We start from the raw sequence: 24,396 nt of genomic DNA, 5'->3' as shown, positions 1-24,396 counted from the left end.
TTGTCTCCGTGACAATATCGGCCTGTTTTGCAAGTTGATCAATATTGGCTGATTGAAAAATACCTATCTGGTGCCCCTGAACTTGTGTAGACAACAGAGGAACCTCTGTTTCCAAACATCACCTTTGATCCTCTCGTCTCTGCCCAGCCTGTGCCATCTCCACAGCATGTGCGATGGCCTCCTATCACCAAGATTGTCATCTGCTAGCAGTTCCACAATGCGGGATTGCTTGGAGGGTTGGGTTTGCTTCAGTCTGGCTACCATAAGCATGTCATAAGGTGTTGTTTCATCCAGATTAAGAAACACATCTACCTCGTAAGCAATCTGCTCTGGGAGACGAGCCGTGAGCAAGTCGAATGCTGTCCTCTGGCTAGTGATATTCAGTGAATGGAAACATGTCTCTAGGATAGAAAACCACGCTCATGCGTTGATTTGAAAGAGGGTTGGGACTTCGAGCTTGATCTCCTTGACTGCTGCTGTGATATTTTTAGCTTCAGACATTTCTATCTTTTCCAGGAAGGTTCTGAGAAGCAACGGGACACCAGTGCAAGATCTGCTAAACTTGCCACACAAATTAAGAGAATTCACACTATTCATTTCAGATAAACTTTGTGTCCTTTAATCGCTATTTCTCACCAGAACCTGCTCACTCCCAGCTTGCCCTTCTCTCCCTCTGCCATGGCCCAGTGCTGCCCAAATTGCTCCTTCCCTGCAAGTGATTGTGTTGTTGGCCCGCGCATGTGCATATTTGCACTCAGACGTCTTCTCCGTTACGTCACCAGTGGCGCCCAGCCCTATGCAAAGCCCGCGTGAGTGTGAAGCCGCAACACTGAAACCATGCTGTTTGCCTAAATTTATAACATTTATACATTTATTCTAGATTTCTCTACCCCAACCTGGGGAAACATCTACTCAAAGTTCAGATTTATTGTCAGAGTACATGAATGACATATAACAATTTACAGTACGGAAACAGGCCATATTGGCCCTTCTAGTCTGCACCGATTTACGTGAAACTCCACTAGTTTCACCTACCTTCTCATCCAATCTCCTCTTAAATGACAGAATTGACCCTGCCGCAACTACTTCTTCCAGTAGATCGTTCCATTCAGCCACCACTCTCTTAGTGAAGAAGCATCCTCTTGTATTACTCCTAAAGTTTTTCCACCTAACCTTTAACTTATGACCCCTTGTTCCAATCTCCCCTACCCTCAGGGGAAAGAACCTATTCACATTTACTTTATTCCCTTCATAATTTTAAATACCTCTATCAAATCCCCTCTCAACCTTCTACGCTCCAATGAATAAAGTCCCAGTCTACCCAATCTTTCTCCGTATTCAAGATACTGCAATCCAGGCAACATTTTTGTAAACCTTCTTTGCATCCTCTCAACCTTATTTTATATCCTCCCTATAATTTGGAAACCAGAACTGCACACAGTACTCCAAACTTGGCCTCACCAATGCCTTAAACAGTCTCAACATCACCCCCCAGCGCCTATATTCTATGCTATGATTTATGAAGGCCAGCATACCAAAAGCCTTCTTCACCACCCTAGCTACATGGGAATCCACCTTCAAGGAATGATGAACCATTATTCCAAGATCTCTCTGTTCCTCTGCATTCCTCAATACCCTCCCCTTCACTGCATACGTCCTATTTTGGTTATTCCTCCCAAAATCAAGCACCTCACACTTATCTACATTAAACTTCATCTGCCTCCTTTCAGCCCACCTTTCCAAACAGTCCAAATCATTCTGTAGTCCATGAAAACCCTCCTCATTATCCACAACTCCCCTATTTTTGTATCATCTGCAAATTTACTCACCCAATTTACCACCCCATCATTAATTTAAATGATGAACAACAAAGGACCCAACACCGATGCCTGAAGCACACCGCTCATCACTGGACTCCATCCTGACAGACAGTTGTCCACCATGACTCTCTGGTGCCTATCATCCAGCCACTGCTGAATCCATCTGACTATCTCTATATTAATCCCTAGAGACTGAACCTTCCTCACTAACCTTTCATATGGAACCTTATCGAAGGCCTTACTAAAATCCAAATAGACCACATCAACTGCTCTATCTTCATCAACCTTTCTGGTCACCTCTTCAAAAAATTCAACAAGATTCATCAAAAACAACTTTTCCCTCACAAACCCATGTTGGATGTCCCTGATCAATCCCTGCCTTTCCAGATATTTATACATATTATCCCTAAGAATTCCTTCCATTAGTTTCCCCACCACCGATGTCAAACTTACTGGTCAATAATTGCTTGGCCTACACCTTGCGTACTTTTTAAACAATGGAACTATGTTTGCAATTCTCCAATCCCATGGCACCACACCCTCCTCCAGTGACCGTTGAAAAATCACCTTCAGAGCCTCCGCTATTTCCTCCCTGACCTCCCTTAAGGTCCTGGGAAAAATCTATCATGACCAGGAGATTTATCTACCTTTATATACCCCAGCAGTTCAAAAATCCCTTCTTTACTAATCCTCATCTTTTCCATAACTAACCCTTTTGCCTCACCTATCCTACACAATTCAATATCTCTTTCCCTCATGAACACTGACGAGAAAAATTTATTCATTATCTCCCCCATCTCATATAGTTCCTTAGACATTCCACTGCTCTGATTTTCCAGTGGACCTATTCTATCCTTAACTTTCCTTCTGCTGTTCACATATTTGTAAAGACCTTTTGGATTTGCTTTCACCCTATTTGCTGTAGCCTCCCCATACCTTTTTTTTGCCTTTCTAATTTCCAGCAAGGTTCTTTTTACAATGTATGTATCATTCAAACATCTCTTCCATCCTTTGCTTCTTGTATTTAATGTAGGCCTCCCTCTTATCCCAAACCATCTTCCTAATCTCTCTAGAAAACCATGACTCCCTTGAGCATTTGGCCTTGCCTTTTGTCCTGACAGAAACATAAAGATTCTGCACTTTCAAAATCTCACCTTTAAATGCTCTCCAATTCTCCAATGGTCTTTCCCCCCACTCATACCTTCATCTTCGGACCAGACTTATCCTTTTCCATAATTAAGCTGAAACTAATGGTTCCATGATCACTGGATCTGAAGTGCACCCCAACACACACCTCTGTCACCTGCCCTATTCCATTCCTCAACAGTAGATCTAACACTTCCCCATCTCTCGTCGGCACCTCAACATATTGACATCTGTATATCTTTGCCAAGGTTTTCGATGGCATATCAAATCTCCACAAACTCTTAACGAGGTAGAGGCACTGAAATGCTTTCTTCATAGTGACATTAGTATGATAGGTCCAGGACAGTTCCTCCGCGATGGTGATTCCCTGAAATTTAAATTTTCTCACCTTCTCCATCTCTAATTTCCCCAATGATCTCAGGATCATACACCTGTTGTTTTCATTTCCTAAAGACTACAATCAGCTCCTTAGTCTTGGTGACTTTGACTTAGTACTCTATGAAGCATTTTCAATCTCTATCCTCTATGCTAACTCATCACCTCATTTTATACAGGCCACTGCAGTGGTATTTAATTTAATTTAGACATCCAGCACGGTAACAGGTAATTTTGGCTCACAAGTCTGTGCCACCCAATTTATGCCCTATTAACCTACACCTGGTACGTTTTTTTTTTAATGGTGGGAGGAAACTGGAGCCTCCAGATAAAACCCACACAGAGATGGAGTAGATTCCAACCCTGGTCCAGTCCCGATCGCTGGCATTGTAAAGGTGTTGCACAAACCGCTACGCCAACCATGCCAGAACATAAGGGGGAACTTCTTCACACAGGACTGGTGGAGGTAGAGCGAGCCTCCAGCTGAAGTTGTGAATGTGAGCTCAGTCTTAACTTTCAAGAGGACGGCAGAGGTATGGAGGGGCACAGACTGGGTGCAGATCAATGGGAGCAGGCAAAACAAAATGGTTTGACACAGACTAGAAGGGCTGAAGAGGCCAGTCTCTGTGCTGTAATGTTCTTTGGCAGTGGTTCCCAACCTTTTACTTTCCACTCACATACCACTTTAAGTATTCCCTATGCCATAAGTGTTCTGTGATTAATAAGGGATTGCTTAAGGTGGTATGTGGGTGGAAAGAAAAGGTTTGAAAACCACTGTTTTGATCATTCCAAATTGATTCGTTATGTGCACAGTTTCATAACTCCAAAGGAAATGGGCCAATGACAATTTTTCTCAAGCAAAATATTTCAGTAATAATTGGGTCTCGAGCAGTGATTCTCAACCTTCCCTTCCCACTCACATACCACCTAAAGCAATCACTTACTAATCACAGAACACTTATGGCATAGGGAATACTTAAAATGGTATGTGAGTGGAAAGTAAAAAGTTGGGAACCACTGTTCTATGGTAATGGATGCACACTTTTTTTTAAAAACACACACACTAAGGGTTAAGGTGAGAGGGGTAAACAATTACCACAATTGTTGAAATCAACGCTTTCTGCACTACCTTCTCCACCTTTGATGTTACTTTCTGGAATCTATGGGTTCATCTATGCAAGATTCTTCTGTACATCAACAATCACTGGAGCCTTACCATTTACCAATGAATGCCCCACCCTTGTTTGTCCTTCCAAAACCACATTCTATTTCATTTAACAAGATAAAATTGCATCTGCCAGCACTCCCGCAAACTTTCAGATGATCTGGGGAGTCACGTGATGGAGTAGTGGCCGGACGGTGAACTCCAGCCCTCTCCAGAAAAGTCGGGAAAAACAAAGGAAAATACAAAGGCACAAAAATAAAAATTAAAGAAAAGTGAGTATAAAGGTGGAAGGAAGATGGCGACGATAAAAGAAAAATCGAAATCAACGGTAAGAAGAGAGGAAGAGAAGACAACGGAAGAAGAAGGAGAAGGCCTTACCTGCTCGAAGAGGCCCGCGGTGGAGAGAGAAACCCACTCCCTCAGGTCGGTAAAAAGTGGACTACAAAAATGGCTCGCTGAGCCGAGTAAAAGTGCGCAACCGCGCATGCGCATACAAAAAAAAAACACACCGACGGGAGGGGTGACTAGCTGGGGAGTCTATCTCCACAGCCGGCTATGACACCTGCAGAACACCTGCAGCAAAAGGAGAACATAGAAGACAACGAAAACAAGAAAGAAGAGAAGAAAAGGGCAACAAAGAAACAACAGATGGCCAACCCAGAGGAAGAAGAAGAGGAAGAGTACAGTGAAATAGAAGAAGAAGGGAAAGGCAAGATAAAGGATATACTTTCTCTTATTAAAGAATACATGGAGTCATTTAAAGAATGGCAAGCACAAGAATTTAATGATTTAAGAAGAAGAAGAATAAACAGTACAGAAGAGAAAATGAATAAAATAGATATGACCTTAACAGAAATGGGAAAGAAAATGGACAAGATGGAAGCAGCAGTAGAAATGGAGGTAGAGGACTTAAAAAAGAAATTAGAGGAATCTAATAAAAAAGTTATAGAGACACAAGAACTGTTAGCTCAGAAAATAGATATAATGGAAAATTATAACAGAAGAAATAACATAAAGATAGTGGGCCTTAAGGAAGATGAAGAAGGCAAGAATATGAGAGAGTTTATAAAAGATTGGATCCCCAGGATCCTAGGATGTCCAGAACTACAGCAAGATATGGAAATAGAAAGGGCACATAGAGCATTGGCCTTTAAACCACAACCACAACAAAGGCCAAGATCTATTTTAGTAAAATTCCTAAGATATACTACAAGAGAAAAGGTACTGGAGAAGACAATGGAAAAAGTAAGAGAGGGCAACAAGCCACTGGAGTACAAAGGGCAAAAAATCTTCACTTATCCAGATATAAGTTTTGAACTCCTGAAGAAGAGAAAGGAGTTCAATACAGCAAAGGCGATTTTATGGAAGAAAGGGGATAAATTTATACTAAAGCATCCAGCGGTATTGAAAATATTTATTCCAGGACAACAAAACAGACTATTCTCGGATCCAGAGGAAGCACGAAAATTTGCAGAACAATTACAAAATAGACTGAGGGATGAAGACGTGTAACTAGAGTACAAAAGACTGAGAACTAAAAAGACACATAAGCTTTGAACTCCTGAAGAAGAGAAAGGAGTTTAATACATCGAAAACGACCTTATGGGAAGAAAAAAAACTATTCTCGGATCCAGAGGAAGCAAGAAAATTTGCAGAACAACTACAAAACAACCAGAGAGATGAAGACATGTAATGAGAGTAAAAATGACCACGAGCTATATGTATGTGGGTAAAGAGGTATATGTGTGTGTATATGTATAATGTGCATACATGAATGTATCCGTATTTAGAGGAAAATATAGATAGTATAGACAAGAATTAATAAGGGAAGGAAATGGAATAGAGGGAATAAGGAGGGAACTAAAAGTGACCTTTGTTACATATGAAAAGTGAAATCTTTTCTGGGGAGTGCTGGGTGGGGAGGAGTTGCGGTCACTGCAAAATCAGCTGACGCTTGCGAGTGAATTCGCAAATCCAAATGGAGAGGGGAGATGTGGTTGTCCGACAAGGGATAAAGGACAACTTAGGAGGGGAAGGGGAGATTGGGGCTAAAGAAGTTTTAAATAGGAGAATAAGGAAAATGTTTGATGTTTTAGGAATGTTGTCTTATAAAGGGTTCAAAACAAGAAAACAGAAATGGATAAGAAGGAAAGGTAATGATGGAGAAACGGGAAGGGAAGATAAATAAAGTATAAAATGGCTACGTTGAACTATATGACTTTAAATATTAATGGAATACATAACCAAATTAAAAGGAAGAAACTGCTAAATTTACTGAAAAAAGAAAAAATTGATATAGCATTTGTGCAAGAAACACATTTAACTGAATTGGAGCACAAGAAATTAAAGAGAGATTGGGTAGGACACGTAACAGCAGCATCGTATAATTCAAAAGCAAGAGGAGTAGCTATATTAATTAGTAAAAATGTGCCATTTAAAATAGAAGAGGAAATAATAGATCCAGCAGGGAGATACGTAATGATAAAATGTCAGATATATTCGGAGTTTTGGAATCTACTCAATGTATATTCACCTAATGAAGAAGATCAAAAGTTTATGCAAGATATCTTTTTGAAGGTAGCAGATACGCAAGGGAACATATTAATAGGAGGGGACTTCAACCTGAATTTGGATTTAAATATGGACAAAACTGGGAAAAAAATTAACAGAAAGAACAAAGTAACCAAATTTATAATTAAATCGAGGGAAGAAATGCAACTTTTGGATATATGGAGGAAACAACACCCAAAGGAAAAGGTATATTCATATTACTCGGCTAGACATAAAACATACTCAAGAATAGACCTATTTTTGTTATCAGCTCGTATGCAAGACAGAGTAAGAAAAACAGAATATAAAGCTAGAATACTATCGGACTATTCACCCTTAATATTGACAGTAAAGTTAGAAGACATCCCTCCAAGAATGTATAGATGGAGATTAAACCCCATGTGACTTAAAAGGCAGGATTTTAGAGAATTTATTGAAAAACAAATAAAAATGTATTTTGAAATAAATACGGAATCAGTGGAAGATAAGTTTATACTATGGGATGCAATGAAAGCATTCATTAGAGGGCAAATAATAAGTTATGTAACCAAGATGAAGAAGGACTATAACCAGGAAACAGAGCAGTTGGAAAGGGAAATAGTAAATATAGAAAAAGAATTAGCAATGAAGGAAGATACAACTAAAAGAAGAGAATTGGCAGATAAAAAAATAAAATATGAAACACTACAAACATAAGGTGGAGAAGAACATAATGAAGACAAAACAGAAATATTATGAACTAGGTGAAAAAACGCATAAAATCCTAGCATGGCAGCTTAAGACAGAACAAGCTAAGAAAATGGTATTGGCATCAAGGAAAAAAGACAAACAAATTACATATAATCCAAAAGAAATTAAGGAAAACTTTAGAGAATTCTATGAACAATTATACCGAACTGAAAACGAAGGGAAAGAAGGGAAAATAGATGAATTTCTGACTAAAATTGAACTACCAAAACTACAAATAGAGGAACAAAATAAATTAACAGAACCATTTGGAACAGTAGAAATACAAGAGATAATAAAAAAATTACCAAATAATAAGACACCAGGAGAGGATGGATTCCCAATAGAATTCTACAAAACATTTAAAGATTTATTAATTCCGCCCCTCCTGGAAGTAATCAACCAGATTGATAAAACACAAAGCTTACCAGATTCATGTAAAACAGCAATAATTACAGTAATAGTAAAGCAAGGGAAAGATCCACTCTCACCAGCGTCATATAGACCAATATCTTTACTTAACACAGATTATAAGATAATAGCTAAACTATTAGCAAACAGATTAGCAGACTATGTACCGAAAATGGTAAATTTAGACCAAACTGGATTTATCAAAAAAAGACGCACAACAGACAATATTTGTAAATTTATTAACTTAATTCATGCAGTAGAAGGGAATAAAGCACCTACAGTAGCAGTTGCTTTAGACGCAGAGAAGGCCTTTGACAGAGTAGAATGGAATTATTTGTTCAAAGTATTGCAAAAATTCAGTTTACCGGAGAAGTATATTAATTGGATTAAAGCATTATATAAGGGGCCGTTAGCGAAAGTGACAGTAAATGGACATGTATCAAAGCAATTTAACTTAAGCAGGTCAACACGGCAGGGATGCCCACTATCACCTTTATTGTTTGCGTTAGCTATAGAACCACTAGCAGAATTGATAAGAACAGATAATAATATAAAAGGAATAAAAATAAAAGACAAGGAATATAAAATCAGTTTATTTGCGGATGATGTTATAGTGTACTTAACAGAACCAGAACTATCAATAAAAGAATTATACAAGAAATTGAAGGAATATGGAGAAGTGTCGGGTTACAAGATAAACGTAAATAAAAGTGAAGCAATGCCTATGAATAATGCGGATTTCTCAAAATTTAAGAAGGAATCACCATTTAGATGGCAAATGCAAGCAATAAGATACCTAGGTGTACAAATAAACAAAAATCTTGGCCAACTATATAAACTCAATTATTATCCAATAATGAAAAAATTACAGGACGATTTAGAGCATTGGAAAGATTTACCACTAACACTAATAGGAAGGATAAACTGTATTAAAATGAACATTTTTCCAAGGATATTATACTTATTTCAGGCATTGCCAATACAACTGACAGAGAAATTCTTCAAGGAGTTAAAGGAAATAATAAGGAAATTTTTATGGAGAGGTGGGAAACCGAGGATAGCACTAGATAAATTAACAGAATGGTATAAACAAGGAGGCTTACAACTGCCAAATTTTAAAAATTATTATAAAGCCGCACAATTGAGATACCTATCAGATTTTTATCAAACAAGGGAAAAGCCAGATTGGACGAGATTAGAATTAGATAAAATAGGGGAAAAGATACCTGAACACATATTATATAAATGGGTTGAAAAATTGGTACAACATAGAAGTTCTCCAGTATTACATCATCTCCTCAATATTTGGAAGAAGATTCATGTAGAAAGAAATAAAACAAATTATCAATTACCAAAACTAATATTGACGCAAAACAAGTTACTCCCTTTTACAATAGATAACCTTTCCTTTAGAGAATGGGAAAAAAAAGGGATTAAAAGAATAGAAAATTGTTTTTCAGGAAATAGATTCTTATCCTTTGAACAAATGAAAGATAAGTACAATATAACTCAAGATACAGCGCTGGCATATTACCAATTGAGATCCTACTTGAAGGATAAATTAGGAAGCAGCTTGAGTTTGTCAGAGGGAAGTAACCTTGAATATGTGATTACAGATACAATGTTAATCAAAAGATTTATAACAAATATGTATATTAAACTGCAAGAAAAGGAGAATGAGGAAACAAATGGTAAAACTAAACAAAAATGGGAACAAGATTTAAATATAAAGATAAAAAAGGAAACATGGGAGAAGTTATGCTCCGGAACGATGAGAAATACAATAAATACGAGGTTACGTATGATACAATATAACTGGATACACAGGCTATACATTACACCTCAAAAGTTAAATAAATGGGACCCAACAGTATCTGATAGATGTTTTCGATGTAAAAAAGAAATGGGAACAACAATTCATGCAATCTGGACATGTGAGAAAGTAAAAAAATTTTGGGATGATCTCAATCAAATATTAAATAAAATAACAGAAAACAATATACCAAAGAATCCAGAGATCTTCCTCCTAAGTAACATAAAAAACAGAGAATTTGGAATTGATTTGGAGGATGCACAAAAAAGATTTGTTAAGATAGCTCTAGCCATAGCAAAAAAAATGTATTATGTCAACCTGGAAATTGGAAGATAATTTGAAAATACAACAATGGTATATAGAAATGAATAAATGTATTCCATTGGAAAAAATAACATATAGTTTAAGAAATAATATTGAAATATTCAAACAAATTTGGGAGCCTTACATTAAATACAATAGCGAAAACCTACCGGGGACAGTCATTACCTAAGTTAACGGAAGGAAAAGGAAATGAAAAGAATGGACTCAGTAGAATTTCTGGTGTATTTTTATTGAATGACAACATTGTCTGACTGGTTTAATGTATCCTAGAATGTATACCTTAAATGGACGGGAGGGGGGAGGTAGGGAGAATGGGATGGGGGGGGGGGGGGGAGAAAATGGCACTGTCTATGTGTGAAAAGTAAAAAGTGTTTACCATGGTTAATGTGATTTATGGTGTGAAAAATAAAAAATTTAAAAAAAAACTTTCAGATGATCTACGGCATATCACGCTCTAGCCCAAACCATCTTTCCTTGTTATTATAATACCACCCATTTTCATGTCAGCTGCAAATTTTCAGCACAAAGCTCCCACATTTACACCTAAGTCGATGACATCCATTAAAATGACCTCACATCGATCCTTGTGGTACACCATGTCACAAACTTCCAATCAGCAAAACAACCCTCCGCCAACTCCAATCATTAAGCCAATTTTTGGAAAAGACATACAGTGACACGGTGAAGGGCCCTTCTGGCATACAAGACCATGCTTCCCCCACCAAAATACACCAATTAACCTACAATCCCCTTAAACTTTAAGGATGGGAGGAAGCTGGAGCACCTGCCAGTAATTGCAATGTACTAACCACTAGAGTTAATGTGCCAATTAAAACACAATGCTGGAGAAACTCAGCAGGTCAAATAGTGTCCTAGCAAAGGTTAAAAAAAAAACAGGCACAGGACTAGTCAGTACTTGAAGGGGAGACCACCTAGGAACACCAGGTGCTGTAGGTTTCTGTGAGGGGTGCTGGACAAAGTGGCGATTCTCCGTCTGTCTTACGGTAGACAAAAGTTAAAGAATTTCATGTATGGTACATTCTAAATGACAATAATGGAACCTTTACCTTTTACCTACATAACTGATGTTTCGGGCTTGAGTCCTTTATCAAGGTATCATCAACAAATTTGTACTGAGCCACACAGTCAATGGTGTAAACCCTGTGCAACCCTGTGCTGATGGAGATTTTAGAGGAGATGATCTTGCCAATCCACACTGATTGGGATCTGGGGGTGAGGAAATCCAGGATCCAATAGCACAGTGGGGTATTGAGGCCCAGGTCTCAGAGTTCGTTGATTAGATTTGAGGAGATGATGGTGTTGAATGCCAAACTGTATGATGAATGCATTTTTGCTGTCCAGGTATTCCAGGGTTTTGTGTAGAGCCAGTGAGATGACATCTGCCACAGACCTGTAGGCAAATTGGAACGGATTCATGTCAGTGCTCAGGCAGGAGCTGATATGCTTCAACACCAGCCTCTCGGCATCAATCCAGTTATGCCTTCTCAAAATCCTCCAGGTTTCAGTTTGATCACCTCTCATTCTTCCAAACTAAGTACAAGCTCTCCCTACTCAGGCTTTCCTTATTAGACAAACCCTTGCTATTAATTGCTGTGGGCAGTCACCAATCCCTGGTTAATTTAGGTAATACCTGACTATGGTGTGCTAGAAAACATTCCTGTTAATCGTTAAGGACCCCTACCACAGCATCTTGTAGCTATTCCCATAGTAAAAGAAATACAGAAGTATCAGAGCCAGACCCACCAGTCTGAGAAACAGCTTCCACAGGCAGTAAGACTGCTGAACAACTGATGAACTGCTCATACAAACCCTCTGAGATTCTAGTATTTATTTAACAATATATATTTTTGTATATGTATATTCACACCGCATATGAATCGTTTGTCTGTGTGTGTGCATGCTCCGAGGACCGGAGAACACTGTTTCATCCAGTTGTATTTATACAATTGGATGATAATAAACTTTAATTTGTTTTGAATGGAGCAGCAGTGTATTATTGAGTGTCAGCTATGGCTCAGTGGGTAGTGCACTCATCTCACTCAGACTGCAGGCTGAAACACAATAATTGAGAGGGATAATTCCATGCAGTATCAGCGTAGGGCCAGACTGTACAAGGTACTCTCTTTGGAATGAGAGGCTTAACCAAAGCCCATCTGTTTTTTTTGAGTGAGTACAAAAATGGCTGTGCATTATTTTGATCATGAATAAAGAGTACTTACCCAAAATCCTTGTCAATTCTATTCCATCACAAATTATTCTGCCATTATTACCTTGCTGTTTTATTCATTGTAAAGTTCTAACTTGGAGGTAATTTTTGGCATGTCTTTGAAACATTTTGAAAACAGCTCCAATTTTTTTCTAATTATTTTCATATCTAACTTTTCATTACTTGAACTTCTGAGGGGCAGGTTTTTCCAAAGATGCCAAATTTCAGTTCCCCAAATCAAAATGAGGAGTCATTGATGGGCAGCTTGGGAAGAAGGATATGAATAACTGACCAGTCTCAGGAAAAGACAGGTTTTACCTGGTATCATTCATTAAGGTGATGATGTTATCCTCTTTCTTCTTAACTCCTTTCGAGCTCAAATCTGGAGGACTTTGAAGGAAAACCATGATTATAATCTTTGACTTTAGGATGTGACTGTAACCTGCCTACCTGCATTATGTGAGGTTATGAGAGATTTGGGCTTCACAATTTCACATTCTGTTTTCAGTTGTTGCTGTTGATTTAAGGGAAGCCTCCTTTGTTCCTGGTAGAAAGAGATATGACCGAGTGATGTGGGCATTAAAAGAGAAAAAACCTTTAACCTTTGACCTTTTGATGTCCTGCAGTTCCTCAGGTAAGAGTAATTTTTTTCTAACTAAATGAGAACTTAAAAATGCATAATGTGAAGAAATTTGGCAAATCAATCAAGTACAAAGAGCAGCGTAGTAGGTGATTATTTGTAGGACATACATTGCTGTCAATTGTGTATAATAGCACCCAAGGTATCTGTATGGCTCATCTGCCAAGAGGCCTTGAACACAGACATCGAGGGGGTAGAAATTCTATTTGGTCACCAGCATGTGAGAGTCGGCAGTCTGTTATTCCCCTTTCCTGATGTGGAACCAAACATTAGAAGAATACAGTAGGTCTACAATACTATGGCTAACAACTCCAAACCAGCAAATTCTATGTGTTGTCTTCTCTGCTCATTGCCTTTCTTTAGCTACAAGGTGCACTGGGTGGCACTTTGCACTGGTTAGCTTCCACCTACATGCCAAAGACAGTTAACTGAGACTAAGTTTTAATGTGTTCTATTTTCGTCAAGTCAGCGTCTTGCATCCCTCGGTTGATACTGAATCAGAGCATTCACTGCCACACATCCTGAGCTGAGTTTCACATTCGTGTTTGTTTTCATCATGCACAGTGGTGCAGCTTGTAGAGCTGCTGTCTCCTCACTCCAGTGTGGAATTTGCACCTTCTTCCTGTGACTACATGCACTTCCATGGGTTCTCCCATATTGTAAAGACTTGCTGGTTGATTGGTTACTTCACCACTGTAAATTTTTTATGTGTAGGTTAATTGTTAAACTGTGGGGTGTTCATAGGGATTTAGTAGAATAAAATGGGTGACTGTAGGATTATTTTAGAAGAGTATTTGGTCAGTGTAGACTTAGTGCGTTGAATGTCCTGTTTCTATGACTTTATAATTTTGCCCATATTCATAATTGCTACACAACATTATTTTATCGTGTTATTTTTCAAATTCTTTCATGATTCCATTTCTTCAAGTTTCCAGTCTTGGGCTGAGAGTCAGTCTGCCTCTTGCATCTAATACTGAAGCACCTAGGATTGTATCTCATGATAAAATGTAATGTGAAAGCGTGGATTTGTATTAACTGCATGTTGCCTGAAATAACTTGAATTGCAATTCTGATCATGTTTTTTAAACTTGAAACTAGGTGGAAAAGAAGCCTCTTTAGCATCTTACTTCCACTGCCAGCTATACCAGCCTACATTGTCAACCAGAATATTAAAAGAAACCATGTGTCCTGTTCTACTCAGTAATGAACTGAATGGGAAGGAAAATGAATCGTGCAGCTCTCAAGAGTTTCTGGATTGGCTTGGTGCAGTCTTCAGTAGCATTGATTGGTGAGTTGAAATGTGCAGACCTCGATGTGATCTCCCCTCTGCGTTTTTGTTTTCTAGCTGTAAACTACAGTAACAGGGTTTTTCAAGCTTCCCTTGCTCTGACTTAGCAATAACTGGTAAAGAAGAACTCAATATTGCTTATTGTATGATGAGCAGTAAGTAACAAATAGCAAAGGTGCACTTTGGTCTCTGTTTGGTGGTATTCTGTGTTTTGGTTACTAACTTTGATTTGACACTAACAAAACCTCTGTTCCTCTAAGCTATGAAATAGAAAATGAATTCCAGTCACCTGTACAATAGCAATAATTTTTGAAGTACCACAGAGGGTATTGACTGAGGGTCAATTATCTGATTTTTGACTTTTTGAATTTTTTGTAGCTGATTACTTTGCCAATTCTAGGTATGATTGGGTAGGAAGGTCACAAAGTATTCAGTTCCTTCTCCCACACCACCTGGTATCTTAACGGACGTGGCCATAAAGAACGTTTAATTCTTTCATCACTTATTTCCATTCACAATCTTTGTTGCACAGTCAGGAGGGCAGGATAGGACTATGCCACACTTGCTGTCAGCCTCCTTGTGTCTTGCAAATTGACATTGTCCTTAAGTTCATTCTGTTTTTTTGTAAAATTGTGTAAAGTCCAATTAATTCTAATTCTAAACAATTTATTTCTCTCCTAGCAATAATCAGACAGACAGCTTTCTTTCTTCCTACTGTTGTCCAGAGCCCAACACTGTCCTGGACAAGGCATGCCTTTGTACTATCTCTGGCTTTATAATTCCTGAAGGAATAAGTCGGTTGTTGGACCAGCTGAGGTAAGCACTGTTGTAAATGCTGCTCTTTGAACTTGATTGCTCAGTCAGTAATCAAGCAAGCATAAAATCAGCCTTCTATTTGTGCTAATTACTGTGCTTTGGGACAGACACCTTTTTCCTTCATTTCCTCCAGTTTTAAATCAGTAGTCAAACTATTCACATGTGATTAAAGTGCACATTACAGGAAGACCGCAGAGCCCACCTCACTGACAAAAGGCAAAGGAGGAAAAACCCAACACCCAACCCCAACCCACCAATTTTCCCCTGCAGCCGCTGCAACCGTGTCTGCCTGTCCCGCATCGGACTTGTCAGCCACAAACGAGCCTGCAGCTGACGTGGACTTTTACCCCCTCCATAAATCTTCGTCCGCGAACCCAAGCCAAAGAAGATAACAGGTTTCATTAAAGATTATTTGTATACATTTTGGTTTGACCATGTAAAAATTACAATATTGACATAGTTTTCCCATTTCAGGGCACCATAATGTTTGGGTTCACAGGTGTTTGTCAGTACTCAGTTATGTTTAATTGCTTCATTGGTGCAGGTATAGGAGAGCTAGGCTTACATCTCAGCTTTTGATCACCATTGGAGTCTGGAGTTGCCATTTTTCAACATGAATGCCAAAATATCAGGAAACAAAGGGAATAAAAGGGAGGGACGAATTTAAAATGATATCACCAGAGAAAATACAGGTAAATTAATGGCTCTAATGACCAATTAGGCCAGCATTTTTGGGTACTATAGTGGCTCCTATAGTTGTCTAATTGTCTAGAAAATCACAAATGTTACACATCTTTGTGCAAGGAAGGAGGATAAGAGAAAAGTAGCATCTGTTACAAAAATGTGTACATGTGATTGAATAAACCTTGGATATTATTAAAGCAGTAGTAATAGAACACAATTTAGATAATGCCACACAATAACAGGTCTGTGCAGCCCAAATACACCCAATTAGACTACAATCCCATATGAAGGGTGGGAGGAAACCCACGCAGACACAGGGAGAATGTACAAACACCTTACCAACAGTGCCAGATGTGAACCCAGGTCTCTGGTGTTGTAACAGCATTGCACCAACCGCTACCCTAACACTTAGAAAAGCATAATGGTTTAATAAATGTTTTGGAGTTGTTTTGAGGATTTCTTTGATCATATATAGGCTTTATTGACAATAAATTATTAACAAAACAGAAGAGTTCAAAGCCTCTTCGCACTCTTTGTGCTGTGTTCATATATTTTCATCATTGTATATTGTGTCATACCCTGTCTATTTACACCATTGCCACCAGTGTGCATCTTGTCGTTGCATCCTATCCACCTCTGTTGTTTGAGGGGCTTCCCTTGGTCTCACCCCTTACAAGTTCAGTAATGGAAGGACTCTATACTAGCCATTCTCAACCTTTTTTCAGCTGTGACCCCCTTGGAATTCTCCTCAAAATTTATGGGCCCTCTTGTAAAGTAATCAAGTTTAGTTGGGTTCTTCTGTACTTGTTTCCTAACAACTACATAAAAATCATAAAAAATATTTATGCGATGTGAGGTGAAAAGAAAACAAAGTTTTTACTTAAATGTGCTTGGGCCCCCTTTGAAAATGGTTGCTCTGGACTGTGGTCCTTCTCCACTGTGCTCTTGTGTTGGCTGTGCCAAGCATTGTTGTGTCCCTTAGCACATAATCCTGGAATGTGCCAGAGAGCAACATTCCCTCATTCACATCTCTGTGCTGAAAGACCAACAAGTTACTGGTAGACTAAAGGGTGTCTTTCACCAAGTTGATGGCCTTCCTGCAGTTCTGGATATCTGTCTCTTTGTGCATCCCTGGGTAAGGCCAACAGATTAGAGAGTCCCCTGTCATGCTGCTGTTGGGGATGAACTGTGACAAGGACATTTGTATCCGTCTCCATACACTCTTAGTGAATCTGCATTCTGCAAAGAGGTGAGCAACCGTTTCAACCCAAGCGCAGTCACCTTGTGGACAACATGTGTGGTCAATGATATTCCTGTTGCAAACAAAGGATCTGACTGGGATGGCTCCACTCCCTGCCAGCTAGGCCAAGTCCTGGTGGTTGTTCGTGAGCTGGTGATGAGGGATTACGCTAGGTGACCTTAATGGACTGCTCAGGGAACCACCCCACCGTGTTTATCAGGACCATGTCTCTAATTGTCTGCCGGACGTTCCGTGCTGACTACTGCCTTGTTGGACTTATGGTCAAAGAAGTTTAACTGATGTAGTGTATTGTGTGTATACAGTGTATTTGGATTTCCAAAGGGCATTTATATGTAAGGCTATTCCACAAGGTAATGGAGGGGGTCATGGATCAGATAACATTTTAGCATAGAGATTCAGTTAATTGACAGGAGCAAAGTAAAGATAGATGAATAATTTTCTGCTTGGCAGATTGTAACTAGTCTTGTGTCACGTGAATTATGCTTGGAACTCAGTCAATTACAATTTATGTTCCTCGTTTGATTGAAGGAGCTGGCTGCATTGTACTCAACCTTGTTGACAATATTAAGTGGAAGTGAAGGGACAAAGAATGTAAAGTGATATTGACACATTAATGAAAGGATAAAAAGTGTGGTGAAATGAAAGGTTTAAAAGTCCAATAAAAGCTTGTGTTCAGAGTTCAGGCTGCCTTTGTACATGATAAACAAAAAAATTGCATGTAGATATAGTAATTAATTATAAGGTAATAGAGCCTTATAAGAAGAGCCAGCTCTTCAGCGCTTGACGTCCTGCTTTGCGGAAACTGCCAAAATGTTTGGCCTGGAAGTCAGCCTGAAGAAACTGAGGTCCTCCATCAGCCAGCTCCCCACCATGACTACCAGCCCCCCCACATCTCCATCGGGCACACAAAACTCAAAACGGTCAACCAGTTTACCTATCTCGGCTGCACCATTTCATCAGATGCAAGGATCGACAATGAGATAGACAACAGACTCGCCAAGGCAAATAGCGCCTTTGGAAGACTACACAAAAGAGTCTGGAAAAACAACCAACTGAAAAACCTCACAAAGATAAGCGTATACAGAGCCGTTGTCATACCCACACTCCTGTTCGGCTCCGAATCATGGGTCCTCTACCGGCACCACCTACGGCTCCTAGAACGCTTCCACCAGCGTTGTCTCCGCTCCATCCTCAACATCCATTGGAGCGCTTACACCCCTAATGTCGAAGAACTCGAGATGGCAGAGGTCGACAGCATCGAGTCCACGCTGCTGAAGATCCAGCTGCGCTGGATGGGTCACGTCTCCAGAATGGAGGACCATCGCCTTCCCAAGATCGTGTTATATGGCGAGCTCTCCACTGGCCACCGTGACAGAGGTGCACCAAAGAAAAGGTACAAGGACTGCCTAAAGAAATCTCTTGGTGCCTGCCACATTGACCACCGCCAGTGGGCTGATAACGCCTCAAACCGTGCATCTTGGCGCCTCACAGTTTGGCGGGCAGCAACCTCCTTTGAAGAAGACCGCAGAGCCCACCTCACTGACAAAAGGCAAAGGAGGAAAAACCCAACACCCAACCCCAACCAACCAATTTTCCCTTGCAACCGCTGTAATCGTGTCTGCCTGTCCCGCATCGGACTTGTCAGCCACAAACGAGCCTGCAGCTGACGTGGACTTTTTACCCCCTCCATAAATCTTCGTCCGCGAAGCCAAGCCAAAGAGAAATAAGGTAATAGTGATCTTTATTTCAAAATGGACCTCTCTTGTGCAGCACCTTCTCAAAAACTTTCTGGAAATCCAAATATACAACATCAACCTGTTCCCCTTTATCCACCGCACCCATTATATCTTCAAAGAATCCTAACAAGTTTGTCAAGCAAGATCTTCCCTTTCTAAAACTATGCTGCGACTGCCTGATTGAACCCTTACGTTCCAAAATTTTCACTATTTCATCTTTAATGACTGCTTCAAGCATTTTTCCAACTACAGACGTCAAGCTAATTGGCCGATAATTTCCAGTCTTCTGCCTACATCCCTTCTTAAAAAGTGGTGTGACATTTGCTGTCTTCCAGTCTGCTGGGACCTGCCCAGAATCCAAGGAATTTTGGTATATGACCACCAATGCATCAACTATAACTTCTGCCATTTCCTTCAGAACCCTTGGATGCATATCATCAAGACCAGGTGATTTGTCTGGCTTTAGTCCCATTAGTTTCTCCATCACTATTTCCTTTGTAACAACTATTTTATCAAGGCCCTCCCTAACATTCGCATCCTTAACTCCGCTCTTGGGCATGCTGGACGTGTCTTCCACCGTGAAGACTGACACAAAATATTTGTTCAATGCCTCGGCCATTTTCTCATGTTTTGCTACCAGTTTTCCTTTCTCATCCTCCAAGGGTCCTATGTTAACTCTGGCCACCCTCTTCCGTTTTATATATTTATAAAATTTTTTGCTTTCTGTTTTTATATTTTGTGCCAATTTACTTTCATAATCCTTTTTCCCATTTCTTATTACACGCTTTGTAACCCCTTGTCTCTTAAAGTTATCCCAATCTTCCAGTTTCCCTCTGCTCTTTGCAGCTTTGTACACCTGCGCCTTCAATTTTATACTCTCCTTTATTTCCTTTGTTAATCACGGTTGATTTTTCCCTCCCTTGCTGCCCTTTTTCCTGACCAGAATATAGTTTTGAGCATTACAAAATATTTCTTTGAAAATCTTCCACTGTTCCTCAACTGTTTCATCAATTAGCCTGTGCTCCCAGTCCACTCTGCCCAATTCCTCCCTCATCCTATGGTAGTCACCCCTGTTTAAGCATAATATATTAGTTTTAGATCTAACTATTTCCCCTTCCATCTGAATGAGAAATTCAATCATACTATGATCGCTATTTCCCAGATGGTCTCTGACTATTACATCATTTACTCTACCTATTTCATTGCACGACACTAGATATAGGAGAGCATTTTCTCTTGTTGGTTCCTTAACATGCTGCTCAAGAAAGCTATCACGGATGCATTCTATGGAGTCCTCTTCCAGACTCCCACGACCAACTTGATTTTCCCAATCTATGTGGAAGTTAAAGTCCCCCATGACTACTGCTGTATCATTATTACATGCCTCACTTATCTCTATTTATTTCCTGTGCCACTAAACGTTATTTGGTGGGCGATAGATAACACCCACCAATAATTTTTTCCCTTTGTAATTCTTTATCTCTACCCAAATGAACTCAACATTATGCTCTTTAGATCTTATATCATCCTTCACTACTGCCAGGAGCTCATCTTTGATTAAGAGTGCAACTCCACCTCCCTTATCATCCTGTCTATCTCTTTGCACCACCTGATACCCTTGAAAGTTTAATTCCCATTTAGGGTCACCTTGTAGCCATGTTTCCGTGATGGCTATCAAATCATAGGCATGGGTACCGATTTACGCCTCAAGTTCACTAACCTTGTTTCTAATACTGCGGGCATTCAGATAAAGTGCCCTTATGTTCTTTGTCCTTTTAATATCTAGTGACTTCTGTAACCTTTTCTTTTGATTTTTCTGCCCACTATTTCTCTTTGTAATTTTCTTAACACTATCATTGACCTGAAAACTCACTGCTCCATTTGATTTTTTACTTTCTCCTCCCAACATTACTTTTCCTATTTTACTTTTCCTACCCTTTTCCCTATCACTCTGGTTCCCATACCCCTGCCAAATTAGTTTAAACCTTGCCCCACTGCTGTACCAAACATACTTGCCAAAATGTTGACACCTTTTGGATTTAGGTGCAACCCGTCCCTCTTGAAAAGATCAAGCCTTCCCCAAAAGAGATTCCAATGATCCAAGAAGCCAAATCCTTGCCCTGTACACCAGCACCTCAGCCACACGTTCATTTTCCTTATCCTTACATTCTTTTCATCACCTCCTCCGACTCCCAGCCGAACCAAGTAGGCCGAATCCCCGGTAAGCCCCCGACTTTAATAGCTTACCTTCTCCTCACTTTCAGCAAGCTCCTCCTCCTCTGACTCACAGCCTTACTCTCTCCAAGCTCCTCCTCCGACTCCCAGCCGAACCAAGTAGGCCCAAGCCCCAGTAAGCCCCCGACTTTAATAGCTTACCTTCTCCTCACTTTCAGCAAGCTCCTCCTCCTCTGACTCACAGCCCAACTCTCTCCAAGCTCCTCCTCCGACTCCCAGCCAAACCAAGATCACCAATTTGCTTTTGGTTTCTGTAAGGCAGAGAGATCGAGAGAGACCACATTATGATGATATTGTACAAGAGACTCCTTTCCACCTTTAGTCTGAGAACAGTCCCAGCTTCTCCCAATTACCCTTACAAGTTGAAATCCCACGTCCCTCAGATGGTTCCAGTAAAATAAATTCTGCAACCTCCCAAGGACATTCACATCCTTTCTAAATTGTGACTAGAATCAATCAAAATACTCCTCGTGGTAACAGAATGTTCCTTAGCGATTCATTATAACTTGTCTGCATTTCTATTCTACGGCATTGTTTATGAATATCAGGATCTCATCACTTCTCTCAAATGATTTTATGCATCTCTACACCCAGGGCTTTCAGCTCCTGCAGAGTTTAGAACGGTGTTCTTCACCTCGTGTGGCCTCTCTTTACCTGACAAAATTCATCACTCTTCTCTGTATCATCTGCCACTTGTTTTCTCATTAGAGCAGCTGATGTCCTCTTGGAGTCCATTACTTTACAAGGCTCATCACACTTTCCATGTTTTCTGTCAGCTGCAGATTTTGAAATTCTACCTTGTGCACCCATAGGCAAGTCATTAAAATATATCAAAAGAGGTAGCCTCAGTAATGACACCAAGGAACAGTCAACTATCTTACAATGAGATAAATTACTTGACCATTACCGTTTTCAAGCCTTGAGCCTTATTTTTAATTTCACAGACTGTTTTCTCTGAGCCTCTGTTTTGCTATCCACCGTTTTAGAACTTTGTCTTCTGGAAATTCATATAGGACTATATCAGCTTTACTTTTCAGAAGTAAATAACTAAACGGGCATGAGATCAGTTGCCAGATCTCCTCTACATTTTAATTAATTTGCAGGATGAGCCAATGCTTGCAAGATCATGGTTCATTGAAAGAAACTACCTCTTAACTATTATGGCTAGAACCAAATTACTTTGGTTATAGGCCAGCCCTATTATAAATGAAAAACCATACATTTATTGTAAGAATCAAGCAATTTCTGGGTCAGCATTATGAGGTAGTTTTATTCATTCTTAGTTAATTAAATGAATTTAAATTCCCCAGCTATTGTGGGATTTGAGCATGTGCCTTTGAGTTTTATCCAAGTCCACTACCACTAAATATATCAAATGTAAGGTTAGTTATGTTCAGTAGAATCTGTACTTGTTGTAATTATGGTTCCTCTTGCCTTAACTGTTTCATTGTTAATGGTCTCTAACACCAATGATTTTTCACCTCTCTCACAGGTTGTATTTTGAGGAACTGAAGTTGGCTCCATGGGTTAGTATGACAGTTCATGGCTTTGCAGACAGCCCGGTATCCTGGGGACAGAGTGAACATGGGTACCATAAAGGAGGAGAGAACCTCTATAATTTTCTTGTGTTCAGGAACCAGGATTACTGGTTGCAAATGGCAGTGGGAACTCAGAGTGACTGTCCACCATAGCATTGTAAGTGCCATCAACTTCCTGATTAAAAGTTCAGCCTTTGAAGAATTGAAGAGTTACAGTACTGGACATTTATTAAGGAATGATTTATACCATGTTTTAACTGAAAAAAAAATTAAAAGCATACATTGTGTTAACTGCTATTCTGAAGCATTTGATTTTTTTTCATAATTTTTAAATGGTCCTCTCCTTTTACATCTAGGTTTCACAAGACAGCTTGCTCGTGAATCTTTCAATTCATTTTGGGGAAGCTATTCATGCTTGATGGGTATTTGGCAAAATATTTAGATGTGAAGAAAATTTCAAAAAGGTGGATCTACATTTAGTCTCAATGAGCAGAACTAGTTTGATGCATGGTAGATTTGTGCACTGATTCTAAAGCCAACATGGTAAAGGTCTTCTTGACATCAATCTACTTATCCTGGTGTTTGAAGCATATACTTTGGAGACTTGCTGCTTGATGGAGTGATACAGGGTGAACTTGTGTTAAGGAGATACCTGGAGTTGATTTTGTCCTTCTTGCTGATGTTTTATTCAAACATGCGGAAGGAAACCTAGATTGCAGTCTGCAGAAAATTCATTTAGCACCATAATGATCAAGTAACTCACAGCTTTTTCTATTACTTTTGTTTTTCCAAAGTTGTTGGATGCTTGGTCAGGTTGAGGAAGATGGAGTTGAAAACTCTACGGTTAAGAGGGGATTTAATAGAAGTGTTGATGCCTGGTTTTGATGGGTAAATATTAGCAGTTGTTTAAGGAGCAGGGGCACAGGTATAGAATGTTTTCTGACAAAGGAAAAGTTGGAGTAATAATGATGTAGAATTCACAGCCTATATAGGGCTAGTGGAACAAGAATCCCATTTCCTTTCAAAGGAAATTGGATAAGCACAAAAGTGAATATGTGCAGATTACTGGGGAAAGAGCACTGACAATTATTGGCACAGATTCAGACATGGCCAGATTAAATCCTATAAGTTACCGAAGGAGAATTTTTAAAACTGTACAGTTGTTTTGATCCAGATGATTTGATAGCAACTCTCAAAAGGAGGAAGATATCAAGGTGAAAAATGCACTTTGCAGAGCTAGGTTGGTGCAAATTGGATAGCTTTTCAAAGGGTTGGTTGAGCAGTGTGCCAAATGGCATTCAGTTTGATCACCAATGAGTTGCCATGATGAGATGGGATAGAATTTGTTGTATTCAGGAAGCTTTATGTAGATGGCACTTACTGGAGAAAGGAAAAGAGGCTGGGGATAGATGTGTTAATGGGAAGTACTTGGGTGGACATGGACAAAAATAGGACTGATCCTAAAGTTCTAAACTGGGGAAGGCTAATTTCATACAGGAACTCTCAAAAGTTGCTTGGGAGCGACTGCAGATAAAGAGTTGCCTAGTATGTGGGAGTCTCTAAAGAGATGGGAATAGTTCAGGGCCAGGTTGTTTCTGTTAGATTGAGAGGCAAGGCTTGCAGGATTAGGGAACTTTGGCC

The 24,396-nt window shown here is 39.6% G+C and overlaps 1 protein-coding gene across 1 annotated transcript in view; it reads left to right on the top strand.

The window, feature by feature from the left end:
- Nucleotides 1-23,052, top strand: part of rpp40 (ribonuclease P/MRP 40 subunit) — a 73,154-nt gene extending 50,102 nt beyond the window's left edge. Inside the window, exons 5-8 of the mRNA XM_069913507.1 lie at nt 13,066-13,191; nt 14,296-14,485; nt 15,167-15,301; nt 22,710-23,052. Coding sequence (XP_069769608.1) covers nt 13,066-13,191; nt 14,296-14,485; nt 15,167-15,301; nt 22,710-22,908 — 650 coding nt within the window. The 3' untranslated portion in view covers nt 22,909-23,052. The remainder of the gene's footprint in view (nt 1-13,065; nt 13,192-14,295; nt 14,486-15,166; nt 15,302-22,709) is intronic.
- Nucleotides 23,053-24,396: the final 1,344 nt, after the last annotated feature.

The sequence above is a fragment of the Narcine bancroftii genome, chromosome 1 (assembly GCF_036971445.1).
Source record: "Narcine bancroftii isolate sNarBan1 chromosome 1, sNarBan1.hap1, whole genome shotgun sequence".
In the NCBI taxonomy this organism is placed as follows: Eukaryota; Metazoa; Chordata; class Chondrichthyes; order Torpediniformes; family Narcinidae; genus Narcine; species Narcine bancroftii.
This window is presented reverse-complemented; position numbering and strand designations above follow the sequence as displayed.